Source organism: Petaurus breviceps, unplaced genomic scaffold (assembly GCF_028583685.1).
Source record: "Petaurus breviceps papuanus isolate PSGF00001 unplaced genomic scaffold, PetGlider_PUasm1.0 138, whole genome shotgun sequence".
Classification (NCBI taxonomy): Eukaryota; Metazoa; Chordata; class Mammalia; order Diprotodontia; family Petauridae; genus Petaurus; species Petaurus breviceps.
The window spans coordinates 24,855,633-24,873,663 of record NW_027185694.1 but is presented as its reverse complement, the minus strand read 5'-3'; the positions used below and the strand labels follow the sequence as shown (position 1 = coordinate 24,873,663).

The 18,031-nt window shown below is 35.8% G+C and overlaps 1 protein-coding gene across 2 annotated transcripts in view; it reads left to right on the top strand.

The window, feature by feature from the left end:
- Positions 1-18,031, top strand: part of LOC138177415 (lipase maturation factor 1-like) — a 618,163-nt gene that overhangs the window by 464,989 nt on the left and 135,143 nt on the right. For both annotated transcript variants that reach the window (XM_069108612.1, XM_069108603.1), the window contains one exon: positions 17,158-17,229. In XM_069108612.1, coding sequence (XP_068964713.1) covers positions 17,158-17,176 — 19 coding nt within the window. In that variant the 3' untranslated portion in view covers positions 17,177-17,229. The remainder of the gene's footprint in view (positions 1-17,157; positions 17,230-18,031) is intronic.

Genomic DNA, 18,031 nt, shown 5'->3' with positions numbered 1-18,031 from the left:
CAAGTTACTTAACCCCAATTGCTAAGGGGCGGCCAGGTGGCTCAGCGTGTAAGAGCACCGGCTCCAGTGTTGGGTTGACCTGGATCAAATCCGGGCTCAGATACTCAGCACCACACCCAGAAATAACTGGCTGTGTAACCTTGAGCAAGTTACTTAACCCCGATTGCTTCTAAAAAAAAAAAAAAGAAATGAGACCTTTATCAGAGATACTGATTATGAAAATTTTTTCCTAGCTTTCTGCTTCCCTTCTAATCTTGGTTGCATAGGCTTTATACTAAAAAATCCTTTTCAGTTTAATTTTACCCAAATTAATCTATTTCATAATGTTCTCTATCTTTTGTTTGGTCATAAATTCCTCCATTCTCCATAAATATGATAGGTAAACTATTCTTTGCTCTCCTAGTTTGTTTATAGTATGAGCTTTTATATCTACATCATGTACAGGGTAAACATTTTTACCCTGGAGATTGACAAATGTTACAAATCAGGGCTTGATTTATTCTTTTCTTGGTTGTCTAGATTTTAGAATGTAGTGGAGAAAATGTCAATAATGCAGATTAAGCTAAAAAAAAAATCTCGTGTATGATTTTTTTTTCTCAGAGAACCACTTGTTAAACATTTACCACCATACTAGTTGTTAAATATTTACCAGGTTAGCACCCTGGGTAATGTGATGAAATTGGTCTTGTTGAATTTAAAAAATAGACAAGCTGGCATAGACATGCAGATGGCTCTCTTAAAAACTATCAAAATGATCAGCTTAACAGAGGATAGTAGTGAAAGTGTGTTTTTCTTTTCTGGTACCACTAGAAATCAAGGTACATTAAAAATATTTCTTTTGATGGCATTGCTTCATTTAGAGATGTATTGACTTAAGTGGATGAACCATGCGTGGACATGAAATGGAATGGAGATATGAATATTTTGCTTATATATTACAACAAAATTGGAAACAGGCCTCACTACTGACAGGCAAGGGCTTCATAATTCTTTTAGTCATTGGTGCCCTCATCTCCAAGCCTCACAATAGTATGTTGCCAACCAATGCCAGGCAGTCATAAGCCTAAATTAGATGAAATGAGAGATGAAATTGAAAAACTACTAAAATCAGAAAAGGCAAAAGTTAAAAACCTCAAGTTCATTGAGAAATCTTTACTTAATGAAACTCTAGAAATCATACCTAATAATGAAACGATGACAGAAATATCATAAATGTCTCAAATTATTTTTAAAAGGGGATGAGTATACTTAGACTGTAATAATCAGAAATCCCCTTTTTGTTTTTGATGACATTAAGCCAACTAGAAGATGAATTATACCAAAATAGAGTAATTTTTAAAAAGGTATCTTCTGCAATTATCCTGAGTGAATACATCCTCTAATATTATTGGCAGAAACTGTACACATTTCAGGACCTTCATGCAACAAATGTATCCAATAGCCATTGCCACAGTAAGATACATAGAAAGAAAGTTGGATCTCTCAAGGAATAACACTAAGAATAGGTATCAAATTGCCACTGATCAAGTAACTTGAGTGAATAAAAAATTTGAAAAGTAATGAAAAATTATAACATTATCTTGCTGTTAGAAAATCCGTGCACTATATTGCCCAGTTGAAGACAACAAAAAGAAATCCAGGGGGAAAGGAATATGGAAAACAAAAGCAAATTGGAAATTCCAGATTTTCTTAATCAACACTTGATAATCTTGGTCAAAAAGGTTAAAGTGATATAAGAGGTCAAAACTGCAAAAGAACAAAATAGAAATTGAATACCAATCAGTTGGTTGATCATAGAGTCTTGAGTAGTAAAGAGATTGAATAACCCTTAAATAAGAAAAAATTCTGGTCATGTCTATGGTTGTGAGAAGTCCAGTACAGTGAAAATACAGTTTGAATTACAAGAAACAGAAAGCTTGTGCACCATTATTGCAGTTAATAACCATACAGTTATGTCAGGGAAGGTGACTGAAATTCTAGCTGCTCTGGAAAGTAGTAAACTGAATAAGATCAATAATTATTGGCTCAGATGCTTTCTAGTGGTGCATAGATTACTGGCAATATTTTTTAAATCAATTTTCCACTTATACCCAGTTTTGAACTTACATTACTTAGCAGAAGGTATCACATATCTCTTATCTTAAAAAATGGAGCACCAGTGATACCTCCACACACAGGTTAATTTCATGTCTAGGTACTGTATACAAATTAGTCACAGCTTGTGTATCATAAAAAAAGACTGCAACACAAGAAATCATTTGACTGAGGAGCAAAAGGGTGTGCCAAAAGCCTGAGGGGTACAAAGAGCTATTTGTCTTCTGCTCACATTGTTGGATGAACAAACCACCTTGGAGTTCTGTGATATTTATGTGCTCCCTTTGCTGCTTGTCACAAAGTCCTGTGCTCACTGCTGCACTAATTGGTTTATTCATGTACTACAGATTTATAAAATAGATCCAGACATAATGATAACACTAGAGTATTTGATGTCTACATGGAAATGCATTGTGTATATATATATATATATATATATATATATATATATAATTTTTAGTTTACAACATTCAGTTCCATAAGCTTTTGAGTTTCAAATTTTCTCCCCCATCCTTCCCTCTCTCCCACCCCCAAGATGGTATGCAATCCAATATAGGTTCTACATATAGCACATTAAACATATTTTCACATTAGTCATGTTGCAAAGAAGATTTAGAACCAATGGAATGAATTATGAGAAAGAAGAAACAAAACATAAAAGGAGAGAGAACAAGTAGTATGCTTTCATATGCGTTCAGACTATGTAATTTTTTCTCTGGATATGGATAACATTTTGCATCATGAGTCTTTTGCAGTTGTCTTAGAACCTTGCATTACTGAGAAGAGCCAAGTCTATCAAAGTTAGTCATTACACAATGTGGCTATAAATGTGTACAATATTCTCCTGGTTCTGCTCCCCTCACTTAGCAACAGTTCTTATAAATCTTTCCAGATTTCTCTGAAGACTGCCTGCTCATCATTTCTTATAGCATGATAGTATTCCATTACATTCATATGCCACAGCTTGTTCAACCATTCCCCAACTGATGGACATCCCCTCAATTTCCATTTCTTTGCCACAACAAAAAGAGCTGCTATAAATATTTTTGTACATGTGGGTCCTTTTCCCATTTTTAGTATCTCTTTGGAATATAGCCCTAGAAGTGGTATTGCTGGGTAAAAGGATATGCACATTTTTATAGCCCTTTGGGCATAGTTCCAAATTGATCTCTAAGATGGTTGGATCAGTTCACAACTCCACCAACAATACATTAGTGTTCCAATTTTCCCACATCTCTCACATTTATCATTTTCGTGTTTTGTCATGTTAGCCGATCTGACAGTGATTTAGAGCATTTTTTCATATGACTATAGATATCTTTAATTTCTTCCTCTGAAAATTGCCTGTTCATATCCTTTGACTATTTATCAATTGGGGAATGGGGGGCGGCTAGGTGGCACAGTGAATAGAGTACTGGCCTTGGAGTCAGGAGGACCTGAATTCAATTCCAGCCTTAGACACTTAACACACACACACACACACACACACACACACACACACAAGCTAGCCATGTGACCTTGGGCAAATTACTTAACCCCAATTGCCCCTCCAAAAAAAACAATTAGGGATTGACTTATATTCTCATAGGTTGACTCAGTTTTCTATATAGTTTAGAAATGAGGCCTTTATCAGTGACACTGGTTGTAAAAATTGTTTCCTAGCTTTCTGCTTCCCTTCTAGTCTTGGTTGCATTGGCTTTGTTTGTACAAAACCTTTTCAGTTTAATGTAATCAGCATTATCCATTTTGCATTTCATAATATTCTCTATCTCTTGTTTGGTCATAAAATCTTCCCTTCTCCATAAATCTGACAGATAAACTGTTCCTTGCTCTCCCAGATTATTTATAGTATCAGTCTTTATATCTAAATCATGAACCCATTTTGACTTTATTTTGCTATACAGTGTAAGATAATGGTCTATGCCCAGTTTCTGACATAGTTTTCCAATTTTCTCAGTAGTTTTTTTTCAATTACTGAGTTCTTATCTCAGAAGCTGGAGTCTTTGGGTTTATCAAACAGTAGATTACTATGGTCATTGACTGTTGTGTCTTGTTTAACTAATCTATTCCATTGATCTACCACTCTATTTCTTAGCCAGCACCAAGTAGTTTTGATGATTGCTGCTTTATAATATAATTTAAGATCTGATATGGCTAGGTTATCTCCCTTAGCATTTCTTTTCATTAATTCACTTGATATTCTGTATAAATGTTTTTGTTTTCCAGATGAATTTTGTTATTATTTTTTCTAGCTCTATAAAATAATTTTTGGTAGTTTGATTGGTATGGCACTAAATAAGTAAATTAATTTAGACAACATTGTCATTTTTATTATATTAGCTTGGCCTACCCACGAGCAATTGATTTTTTCCAGTTATTTAGATCTGTCTTTATTTGAGTGAAAATTGTTTTGTAATTGTGTTCTTATCATTCCTGGATTTGTTTTGGCAGGTAGACTACCAAATATTTTTTATAATGTCTACAGCAACTTTAAGTGGAATTTCTCTTTCTATTTCTTGCTGTTAGTACATTGTATATTTAAAACACACCCCAAACACCATAACATCAAGGACAAGTGATATAAAATGTGACTTTTTTTAAAGGGAGACAATTTAAACCCATCATAATTCTGTCTACCTATCTACTACAGTCTCTCTTAAATATTACGAAGCCTGGCTTCCAAATTAAAGAGCGAATCAAATCAAAACATGTTGTTAATTATTTGATGAACAAGGACGACATCAAGATTATGAGCTCTTATAATAAAAAAGAGAAAAGTACCTACAGTTGCAAAAATATTTATAGGAGCCCTTTTTGTGGTGGCAGAATATTGGAAATTGAGGGGATGCCCATCAGTTGGGGAATGAGCAAAATGTGGTATATGAATGTAATGGAGTATTATTTTGCAATAACAAATAGTGATCAGGTAGATTTCAGAAAAACCTGGAAAGATTTGTATAAACTGATTCAAAATGAAATGAACAGAACCAGGAAAACATTGTATACAGTATCAGGAATATTGTGTGATGGTCAATTGTGAATGACTCAGCTCTTCTCAGCAACACAGTGATCCAAGACAAGTACAAAGAACTCGTGAAGGAAAATGCTATCCACACCCAGTTAAAGAACTGATGAATTCTGAATGCAGATCGAAGCATACTTTTATTCACTTAACTTTATTCTTTTTCATGCAAAAAATAGAAACTCAGTTTGGTCAGAAAGCAAAAAACAAAAACAATTGTGAGCTCTTTGAAGGCAAGAACTATCTTTTGCCTCTTTTTGTATCCCCAGTATAATAGTGATGTAATTTGAAGATCCCCTTGTGTTGGCAAGCACTTAGTACCTTGTTTCAAGTGTGATTGTATCAAATATTACCATCCAGAACTTGTGAATCCCACAGTGGGAGGAACTTCCTGTTGTAGCAGGGAGGGGTGAAACAGGGAGGAGCTAATTCCTTATATAAGGAAAAGCCCAAGCTGAGAGAGGCCAGACATTTCTCTCAGCAAGCATCTGGAGGCTGGGTGGCTACTGCTGGACTGAGGATCGAACTGAAAATTGAGAAGAACTGAGAAGAGCAAGTGAGAACTGAGAACTGAGAGAGAACTTCTTGGAGTGAGCTGTGTGGAGGCTGAGGTAGATAGGCCTAGGCTGGAGAAAGTGATTTTGATTTTGAGAACAGCACTTGTGGTGGCAGAGCTTGTTCTGAGAGCCAGCCAGAACTTCTGCTGAGGAGCTACCATGAGTGAGAGAGGAGGATCCTTGCTTGAGGGAACCTGTTCTGTTGAGAAGGCTTGGAAATGTGGGTGTTCCATGTGTACCAACTTTGTGGTTACAGTAATAACTTTGACTTTCTGATTCTGGGGCTCGGTTTCCTGGTATTGGAATAAGGACTTGAGGTGGACCTGACACTGTGAGCTTCAATATGGAACAGGAACTGCACGGAGAGCCAGATAAGGAACTGGGAAGCTGTCTGCCTTTGAATTCAGGTGGCAGTTGGTTAGATTCAGGCAGTAGCTGGGTCCATGGAAGAGGAACCATAAAAGCTGAGAGCCTGCCTCAAGTCAAGATGAAAAGACCTTTTTTTGGGTATTTAATGCTGACTGATGGAATTGTAACTTAATTGTAACCTAGGGGTGGATGGCCTTTGTACTTTCCACTACCCCTTAAGAGGTTACTGAGTAGTGACTGATGATATTGTAACTTAGTTGCATTCCATGGGTGGAGGACTTTGCCTTTTGTACTTTGTGATTGACTAAATGAATGTACTTTGCATAAACTATGTGACCACTTTGGTAAAAACTATGTGGCTATTTTAGTGAAAAGTTGTAACATTCTGAATGCTGTACTTGATTTTCTGTGAATGTTTTGCTCTGATTTGTTACTGAATAAATAGAGAGTTCACTGTACTGTTTAATCAGAACCTTGAAAAGCGGTTCACAGCAGCAGTCCTCTGGAAAGCTGCTCGTGGTTGGCTTTACACCCAGTAATTAACATTGCCTGATACATAGAAAGCACTTATTAAATATTTATTGACTAGTTGACTGAGATGGCCCTACTGAAAAAGACATCAAACATCTTTATTTCTTCTTATGAAATCTTTATGAATTATATTAAAGATGTCAATAAATATTAAATGTTTAAATTTTTCTAAGGAAAGAAAAACTCAGATCTTTAAGCTTGAATCAGAAGGTTATATTGGAAGTATTGAATGAAGGTATTGTTTATAAATATCTTGACCTCCTTTAGTCAAAATTTGTTAAGCATAAAAATAATATTTAGAGACTTAACTGGAAAGTAAAGTAATCAAAAGTAGTTTACTTCTAGAAAGGACATTTGCAGTGGCTAAGATCCAAGAATGGAATCAAAAGACCCTCCATAGGTAATGTCTTCATGAACTCAATCAATGATGTCTTGACCAGTGTTAAACAAATGGCTGATTCATTCAGTTGTGTTTCTGAAGATGGATGGAAGATATCAGTGTGAAACCAGATCATTCCACCTGAAATTACAGAAGGTTTATCCTTAAGAATTCTGGACTAAGTGATCAATATGAATTATGTCAACAAAATGATAGAAATTATGCATATCACTAATGCAGGCTGTTAAAATTTAGCACCTGTGAAATATCTAGCAAGTTATAACCTAGAGACTAGTATTATTTATGGGAAGCATGCTATTTTTAATGGATTGACAAATTATGCTACAAATACAAACCTTGAAATGTGTAGGACTCAACCAATAAAACATATTTGGAGTTGGGTCATTATCACAGACTGAATTATTGCCTATAATTGTTAAGCCACAATTCATAAAAATTTAAGAACAATGTTTTGTTGGCATAAATGTTACTGAAGTACTCATACTCTTCAAGCTGGATGGGGAAAAAGAGCATTTAAAATATAGAGACATAGTAGAGAAGTTAAAAATCACATGGAAACAGTATGAAGCATGTATAGTCTCTGTATAATAGCATGTGTATATGTATATGTATATGTATATATATATATATATATATATATATATATATATATATATATATTTTAAACATTTGATTTTAAAACTTTGAATTCCAGATTATTTCCCTTCCTCCCTTGTCACCCACCCTTACTGGGAAGTTAAGCAATTCAATATAGCTTGTACATGTGTAGCTAAGGAAAACATTTCCATAGTGGATATATTGTGAAAGACTGACTATATTTCCCTCCATCCTATCCCAACCCCCACTAGTTCTATTCTCTACTTTGATCCTGTCCCTTTTCAAAAGTGGGTCATTCCAATTTCCCTCCCCCCCAGCCTGCCCTCCCTTCTGTTATCCCCCTTCTCCCCCTTCCTCCCTACTCTATCCTGTAGGGAGAGATACCCTATTTAATGTGTATATCATTCCCTTCCTAAGCCAAATTCAATGAGAATGAGGTTGACTCATTCCCCTTTGCTTTCTTGTTCTTCCCCTCCATTGTAACAGTTTTCTCTTGCCTCTTCTATATGAGATAATTTACCCCATTCTGTTTCTTCCCATTTCCTCTCATTGTATTCCTGTCTCACCTCTTAATTTCACCTTTTAAGTATCATCCCTTCCGATTTAGTTGGTCCTGTGACCTCTGTCTATGTATACCTATGTATGTATACATATATATATATATATATATATATATACACACACATTTATATTCCCTGCAACTATTCTCATACTGAGAAAAGTTTCATAAATTACAATGATCATTTTTCCATGTATGAATGTAAGTAGTTCAACTTTGATAAGTTCCTTATGATTTCTTTTCCCTGTTTACCTTATCATGCTTCTTATATCTGAATATCAAATTTTCTATTCTACTCTGGTTTTTTTCATCAAGAATGCTTGAAAGTCCTCTATTTCACTGAATGACCGTGTTTTCCCCTGAAACATGATACTCAGTTTTTCTGGGTAGGTGATTCTTGGTTTTAATCCCAGCTTCTTTGACCTCTGGAATATCATATTCCAAGTCCTTCGATCCCTCATTGTAGAAGTGTAATGCCAAGCAAAGGCAACTTCCCAAGGTTCAAAATACCAGCATAGGTGCTCTCCATTTTATTCAGTGAAAAATTAAGAACAGAGAAAATCAAAATATAGCATAATTCAAAATACAGCATTCACCAAGTATAATTCAATAATCTCCAAGTACTACTCCACCCCTGGACATTACATTCATTTAATCAATCACAAAGTCCCTCTTCTAAATACTACTCCATCCCTAGGCAGTACATTCATTTAGTCAATCACAAAGCCCCTCTTCTCAAATGAAGATTAGTTACCAATCATTAGTAAAGTACATTCATTTGTTCAGTCACAGAGCACAAAAAAGTCAAAAGTTCCCCACCCTTGGATCACATCTGAATCTACCCCAGAGTTATAACAAGCTTAAAGCACAGCATTTAATACCCAAAGAAAGCTCTTTTCTTCATCTTGACCTGAGGCAAGTTCTCAGCAATCTTTTTTCCTGGGGAGACCAAGCTTAGCAAGGCCACAAGATACATTGCCAATGTTTTCATTAATTCATTCTCTGTCTGCAGAACAGTCCTAAGAGCTCTGAACCAACAGCAAGGTTCCAGAACCTCTGCAACAACAGCACTGTCCTTCAGCAGTGGACAGAATTCACTCTCTGTCTGCAGAACAGTCTCAGGAGCTCTGAACCAACAGCAAGGTTCCAGAACCTCTGCAACAACAGGACTGTCTTTCACCAGTGAACAAATCTGGCAAAACAACATCAAAACAGACAGACAAAGTACCAGCATAACAGCCATGTCTCCTCAGTCCTTGGCAGCTCTGGGTGGCAGCACTCAAAAGTCCTGGGCAATTCAAACTGGCCCTCAGCAATCCTCTCCATCTCTCTCTGCCTCCAAGATGCTGCTTCCAAAAAGTTCTTCTGCCTCTCTCTTTGCTTGTGTCTCTCTAACTTTACTTCACACGCTCCTCCCAGTTCAGCACTCTCTTTTCACATCAACAAGTCCATCCCACAAGTGGGATTCACAAGCTCTGGATTTTAACACAATCAATCAAAAAACCAAGCCAATATAGGGGCATCTTTAAATTCCATTACTATTACAAGAAGCTGCCAGATCCTGTGTTATCCTGATTGTGTTTCCACAATACTGAAATTGTTTCTTCCTGGCTGCTTGTAATATTTTCTCCTTGATCTGGGAATTCTGGAACCTGGGTATAATATTCCTAGGAGTTTTCTTTTGGGGATCTTTTTCAGGAGGTGACCGGTGGATTCTTTCAACCTCTATTTTGCCCTCTGGTTCTAAAACATCAGGGCAATTTTCCTTGAGAATCTCTTGGAGGATGATTTCTAGGTTCTTTTCTTGATCATGACTTTCAGGTAGTCCAATAATTTTCAAATTATCTCTCCTGGATCTATTTTCCAGGTCAGTGGTTTTTCCAATGGGATATTTCACATTGCCTTCTATTTTTTATTTATTTGAATCCGTTTAATAGTATCTTGATTTCTCATAAAGTCACTAGCTTCCATTTTCTCCATTCTAATTCTGAAGGAATGATTCTCTTCAGTGAGCTTTTGAGATTATTTTTCCATCTGGCAAATTCAACTTTTAAGGCATTCTTCTCCTCATTGGCTTTTTGAGCCTCTTTTGCCATCTGAGTTAGTCTATTTTTAAGGTGTTATTTTCTTCATTCAGGTTGTTTACTCTCATTTCATAAGTTTATGGCATTGTTCTCATTTCTCTTCCAATTTTTTCCTCTACTTCTCTTATTTGGTTTTCAGAATCCTTTTTAAGTTCCTCTGTGGCCTGTAACCAGCTCATATTTTTCTTAGAAGCTTTTGGTTCAGGAGTTCTGATTTCATTGCCTTCCTCCTGTTCCATGCTTTGATCCTTTTTGTACCCAAAATAGTAGTCTAATGTTGGATTGTTCTGCTTGCTTTGCTTCCTTTGCTTTCTCATGTTGCCACTCAATTACTTGACTTTTGAGCCTTTTAGAGCTCTGCTACCAGAAATGGCAGCTTTGTCCCAATCACTGGGGTTTTTGCAGCTGCTGGAGCTATTACCATGTTTCCCCAATAATAAGACACTGTCTTATTTTTTTTTTTTTTGGAAAGAAAAACACCAGAGGGCTTATTTTCAGGGGAGGGCTTATGTTGTCCTGCCTCAGCTTTCCTCCGCGGCATTGCTCTCAATGGTGCCAGCAAGCAAATCACTGGGGAAGAACACGATGACGCGCTCACTGCTGCAGCTCTGATTGGATGCAGCTCGGAGCGCGGTGTGTGTTTCACTGGGAGGGACAGGGGGGACGGTGCATACAGAGGGTACTGTAATGTAGCGTGTAGCGCAGGGGATCACCTTCACCACAGTAGCAATCTCAATAGGGCTTATTTTCGGGGGAGGGCTTATTTTAGAGGAATCTTACACAGTAAGGGGAGGGCTTATTTTCAGGATAGGTCTTATTATCGGGGAAACACGGTAGTTGGGTGTCTTCTCTGAACTCTCCACACATTCTGGCAAACTGGTCCTGCACCCTAGAACCTCCACCCTAGAGTGCAATCCAGATCAAAGCAGGTTAGAGCAAGAGAGATTACCCCTCAGTCTGGTAGCTTGGTCCCCCCTACAATCTGCAGGCCAGGAACTCTGAATCAGCACAGTTGTGCAGCCTCTTCTGCTCCTCGCCCCGGGGGCAAGGGCTGGATCACACTCCAGAACTCCTTGTTTAAGCAACATATACACTGACCTCTCACTTTGTCTGGCATCTATGGGTTGATAATTCTGGAAACCACCACAGCTGCTGGTAATATGAAGTCCCTCCAGCTGGTGGCTGGTCAGGCCACCCTGAGGCTAAAACCTAAGGCCCATGGGGATTGGGCTTGGCTCCCTGAGTGCTGGACTGGCTTCTTCTTGCTGGCCTGCTGGGTGGTTTTCAGCAGGAGGCTATCTTTTCTCTCTTATTTTGTGGGTTCTATAGCTCCAAAGTTTGTCTACAGTCATTTTTTTTTACATGAATTGTAGGAGATGGAAGCTGGATTCGCATGGAAGTCCTGTTTCTATGCCGCCATCTCAACTCCACCCTCATAAAACAAATTTTAAATAAAAAATAATGCATCTGAGGACCTCACCAAACCATTTAATCAGTAATAGTAATTTATGATGTGTACAAAGGTTAGGGACTTAATTAAAGGAAGATTATGAGTTGTAGTCACTAGGATATATGGTATTGTAAACAAAAACAAATTTACTACTACAATTTTGTAAATAAAAACATTTGTAAAAGATTTGAAAATTCTGATCAATGCAATGACCAACCATAATTTCAGAGCACAGATGATAAAACATGCTACCCATTTCATTGACAGAGAGCTTGATTCTGGATATATTTGGTACATGACCAATGTACAATTTTTTCCCCCTTCACTATGCCTATTTTCTTTTACAAGAATTTTCTTCTTCTTATTTTTTTAAATAGGTAGGGTTGGGAGGGTAAATAAATGCCTGTTAATTCAAACATAATTTTATTGATCTTTTATTTTTAACATAGCCTTTATTTTTGACTTGTATCTCTCTATATCCTTCCAGAAAGCCATTTCATATAACAAGGAATTTTCCTCAAAAGGAAGAAATAAAAAGAGGAGCGAACATCAACCTAACCAATAAATATATTGAAAAAGTATGACAATATATGCAGTGATGTACATTGCATTATACCTTGCAAAGTAGTTGGAGATATTTTCTCATATTTCTTCTTTGTGGCCAAGCTTGTTCTTTTAAATTTTGTGACATTCTTTTTGATTGTTCTGTAGTTATTAATTTCCATTTACATTGTTGAGATCATTGTACATGCTACTTGTTTGGTTCTACTTATTTTCTTTTGCATTAGTTCACGTAAATCTTTCTATGCTTCTTTATACTCTTTGTATTAGATCACTTTGTGCCCTTTGTGCAATCTTTGAACAAGATTCAATACAATTTATTTGCTACAGAAAAATAATATTCCATTATATTCATGTACTATAATTTGTTTGTCCATTACCCAGTTGGTGGGTTCCTGTGCTTTGCTACCACTGAAAGTGCTTAAACATTCATGAACTGAAAAAAAAATCAAATTAATTTTAAGAAAGGAAAATAAAAATACCAAAAAAATTAACTTTATACAAACTGTACTGCAAGTTTCAATATGTAGCATCTACCAGATTCTTTGAAAGAGGTATTCATTTGACTAGAGTTATATGCCAGAAGGTCTCTCCCCTAATTAATTAACAGATATCAAATCACATGACTACAAATATAAACCCCAAGATATCTTTGAGATTTCGCTTGACTACTGGAGCCAGTCTCTTTGGAGACTGAAATTGTTGCTCACAAGTGTTCAGACCTAACAATGATCCTTGAAGCCTGAAGAACAACTTTTTTATGCAGATATCATTTTACTCAATATTTATTATTTCCAAACTACATAAAATGAAAAGATTTCAAAATATAAAGACCTAGTAGAAGAAATAAAAATCACTGCAGAACAGGATTAGTACATGTATCTTATCTCCTTCTGGAGTTGTCTGAAAATTATATAATAATTTCAGTGAGTCTACAGAAGCAAGCTTATGTCCCAATACTCTAAATTACAAGAAAAAAGATTTACTTGTGCAATAGTCTGCGAAAACTTAATTGTAAAAGAATAATGGCACGATAGTGATTTCTTCTGGGATTGTTTCTATCTGAACACCATAAAAAAACAAGAAGAATGAAATAAGAGAAAATTCACAATATAGCACTTTAGGATTTGCATAACACTTCATTATAAGAACCCTCTGGGGTAGGTGATATTATCCTTCCCATTTTGTGTGTGAAGAAACCTAGTCTCAATGTTAAGTGACTTATCCAGGATGACCTAGTTAGTAAGCATTAGAGACAAGTCTGATCTTGTGACTCATTATACCACTTACTCTGCCTCTCATAGGAATTCTCAGTTCATTACTTTTGCTCATGTAGTTCCTCTTGCTTAAAATAAATCATGTTTTTCCTTTATAACTGCCCAAGTCACTAACTTCTCTAGCCCTTGCTGATTTGTACAGCTAGTGTTTAATAACAGCTAGAATTTATAGAGTGCTTTAAGGTTTGTAAAGCCCTTTACATGTGTTATCTCATTTGATTCTTACAGCAAGCCTGTGAGGTAGGTGCTATTATAATCTCTCGTTTACAGATGAGAAAGTTGAGGCTAGTAGAAGCTGTGACTTACCCAGGGTTGTATAGGTAGTAGGTGGATTTGAGGCAAAATTTGAACTCAGGTCTTCTTGACTTCAATTATGGCACTGTAATATCCATGATATCACCTAGTTGCCATTTTTTCTCTGAACTCTACAGCATTTATAGTCTGTACAATAAAACCCAACATATAATTTATTTTGCCTTATATTGCCCCCCTAACTATTTAATGTGTTGGTCTTGTCTCCACAGTAGATTAGAAATTAAAATTTACGTAGTCATGGAATGCTGTTAGAACTGGAAGGGACTTTAGACAAGACCTTTAAAAAGCCAGAATGCAAATACAATACAATAGTTATACTGTACTACTTCACTGTTAAGTTGTTATTAGTTTACTAGGTCTGGTATTTTGAAGTTGCTCATTGTCTGTCTTTTCCTGGTTGCTTGAATGACTGTTTCCAAGATTAAAGCTGTCTATGCAAAGCCCTCATGGACCTATGAAATTTTGAATATTAGTACAAGAACATACTTAATTAACTCCTAACACTAGCTCTTTCACCTCATGCTTCTGTGAATATGATCCTTCTCCATCCATAATCAGAATATGACTTGAAGTACTATTGCAAAATGGAAAACTGTTTTCTCCTAGGAAAAGACATGGGCTACAAAGAAGGATTTGCCCTCTCCTTCATCCTAACACCCTCACAATGTTTCTTAATGAAATGTTTCTACTCAGTTCAGTTTGTGTGTGGGGAGAAAGGCAAAGGAGGTTTGAAAAAATGTTACTCTTCCACCTTTCTTGCTGTTCCAGTTAATCCAGTAGTCTCTAGGTAAGAAACCCTACTGATTTTATTTAGTTGCTGAGAGAGCCATTTGCTTTTGTTTCTTTGGCATTTTTCATCATGAGCTTCTTCAGAGAAATAAATTCACAAGTGTTTGGCTGTCATCACATGACAAGTTCTTCAGTCTTGATTGATGTAATCAGCAACAGACACACGTCAGAAAACAATTTATTATTAATTCCTTGCTGCATGCTTCTTAAATAGGCCTCGGGGGGTTCCTTATGTCTGCCAAGAAAATAGAATAATTCTTGTGAGTTTACATTTAGACTGTACCATAACTGGAAGAAGAAGTAATGACTTTGGAAATGAGAGGGAACAATTCTACATTACCTATTTCTATGTTATGCCATTTTAATGAAAATTATTTTAAACTTAACGTCCCATTCCAATCAAAGGTTTTCTATAAAACCAGTAGCCTTACATAAAAAGCTCAATCTGTAAAATAAAATACTTGAAACAGCAGAAAACCGCTTAGGTGTTTAAAAAGTGGGCTATTTTCCAGCAGGATTTCTGCCAGCCTTCAGCACATTCTCCCCCTTTCATGATTATTTTTGCCCTCTTCAGAATGGTGGAGCCTAATGAATTGCCAATCAGGTAGAGTTAAGCCAATGATATATGGAGCAAAAACATGTCTTTAAAAATAATTTGATGTAATTTATTAAAATGGACCATTTTGGTAGAAAATTTAGGCTCTTAGGAACAGAGATGGACTTAAGGAATTAAAAAAAAAATCACCATGAAAGACAACATCTTGTAAAACAAGTTCCAGCTGTTGGAAAAAATAATATAACAAAAACTCTAAAAATAATGAAGACCCTTTAGTTCTCCCCTCCTCCATATAATTGGATCTGCCAGGCTTATTTTAAAAATCTTATATCAAGCAGTCTTGTCACTTAAAACTCAAAGCAGGTGAAGCTATGAAATACAGGTAGAAAAATTCCAAGAAAATCTGATGAAAATAATTTAAAGTTCTGTGTCACTTAATTCCCTTTCTAAGATGTTTACATTTGAGTGGAATTTAGTCTAAAAATGGTGGGGTTATTTTTGTCACCTACAGTAGTATTTTACAAATTTGTGTACTCTGGCAGTTTGCCCTGATTAAAAATTTAAAAGTATATTTCTAATGGCACAGTTTCTATGAGATTAAAGTTTGATGGAATACTTCTGAAACTATCATATCTCTTTCACTTATTAGAATCAGCTTCCTTATTAGAAATGGAAATTGTTTATGTTTTAGGAGCCACTGCATGTAGCATTATTTCGTGGTTGTTCAGATTATTATTATTATTTTAATCAAAAGAGTATTTTCTTTGTTAAATCCTTAGGAGAGGTGAAAGATACAGTCCTTTGTAACAGGTGTGGTAGTCATCTGTTCTTGGGCCACATGTAGTGTTGCTTTGCTTTACTTTATAAATTCAAAGACTTGGAAGCATTTTTCTTTTTTGGCTTTTAGATTCTTTTAAAAGTTTGCTGCTCACTTTCCATTCTAACAATATAAAAGTAAATTAACATAGCCTTAGTTTAATCTTAGTTTAATTTAATTAAAAACTAGTTTTCTAATTAGATTTGACAGAGTTAGGGCACAGATTTTTCTTATGTCATTAGAATTCAGATGACATTAACATATTCTTTTAATTTAAATCGCTTTATCATAGTCTGAGCTAGAATAGAGGTAAAGACATATCAGTGATGCACTCTGGAAAGTTTTTTAAATCTAATCAATATGTAATATCCTACCTCAGAGTTTTGAGCAATTATGTAGTACAGCAGAATTCAGCTACAATATTCATTCACTTAATGGTGGTGCTTCCTATCCTCAAAGGCCCTATAACCTAATAGCAGATAACCTATCTCATCATTACCCAAATTTAGATATACCACAGATCATTAATATAGTTTGGTCTTTCCAACCAACATCCAAGTAAGTAAACAAGTCAAAGTCAGAAGAAGATTAGAGAGAGGGGCAAATCTTTTTTTAAAAAAAAAAGAGGGAGAAAGGAGTTGAGTACATGTCATCTAGAGTAAAGACCTGGGTTTGAATCTGGACTCTTCTATTTACTAATTTTATGATTTAAGGAAAGCAAGTTCACCTCCCTGGGCCTGACTTTTCTCATCTAATTAGATGGATTAACTAATTGAAATGAAGGATCTATAAGGTCCCTTTCATTTCTAATATTTGAGATTCTGTTGTAGGAACTGAAACTATATGCAGCTCACTCTGATGGGTAGGAAACACAAAACACAGGCAACTGAGTTTGTTTCATGTAGAAGTTAAACCAAAGGTGATGTCTTTTTGTATCATCTGTGTGCTAGCTACACACACACTCTTCCATTAGTTTTTGCCCTATAGCTGTGGGCCTGGACAGTCGCTTCCATGTGCAGTAAAAATCTAATAATTGCACAATATATACAGAAACATCACTTTATAAGCATCTTTCTTAGACGTGGCCAATTTATACATCAATCTAATAGACAAAATAAAAATGATTTGAAAGTGAAGTTAAACCATATTTTAATGTATTTTTTTCTATTTCTTTTTCAGGTATGCTTTTGGTAAGTGATTATAATTCAGGAAAACAATCTCCAGGAATTTACCTGGCAATCTATTTTGGGGGTATGTACCTTGAGAGGTTTTATATATTTTTTGTTTGAGTCTACTGCCTTTCAAAGACTTCAGTGAACAACTATTTAATATACTTTTACTTCTAAAAAACTCAGCTATTGTAATGCCTTAATATAATATTAGGTGCTTAGTCTTGGAATTCTAATTTAGGCAGGCACCGTCTAAGAATGACCAGCTAATGCAGATGTGTGAAATCATGAATTTTTCAGATACATTATATGCCTAGAAATTCTATCTCCACCTTACTGGAATAGAATAAGGTTTTTGTAGGCATAGTGGTGACAGTTCAATTACATTATAATGAATACATCCACAGATATTATTATTCAACTTGATTCTCTAGGGTACATGAAAAGGAGATATGCACATTTATGCATGTAAAAAGGATCACAAAGGCACATCTCATCTTTACACACCTTGGTGAGTTTTCTACAGCATACTTAAGCCTCATGCAATTCTCATCATAAAACTGAAATTTGCATGGGGCATTCAAGTCCCAAGTAGATTGGGTCAAGGGTAGCTTGATGCTGTATTTAACACAGTTGAGTAAAATCTGTGTTTTTTTTTAACCTACTTTTAAATTTACTTTGTTTAATAAAAGACATTTATGTGATCTGAGTAAACATAGGACTGACTCAGAGAGCATGTAGGTATATCCAGGTAGATCCTGAGAAGTCAAGCTGGAAGAAAGGAGAACTGTGCATAACTGTTATAAAGGGTGTTTATGCCTTCTGTTAATGATGCAAATTCAGATGGAACACTATTTGGTCTTGGTCTTGGAAGACCAAGAAAC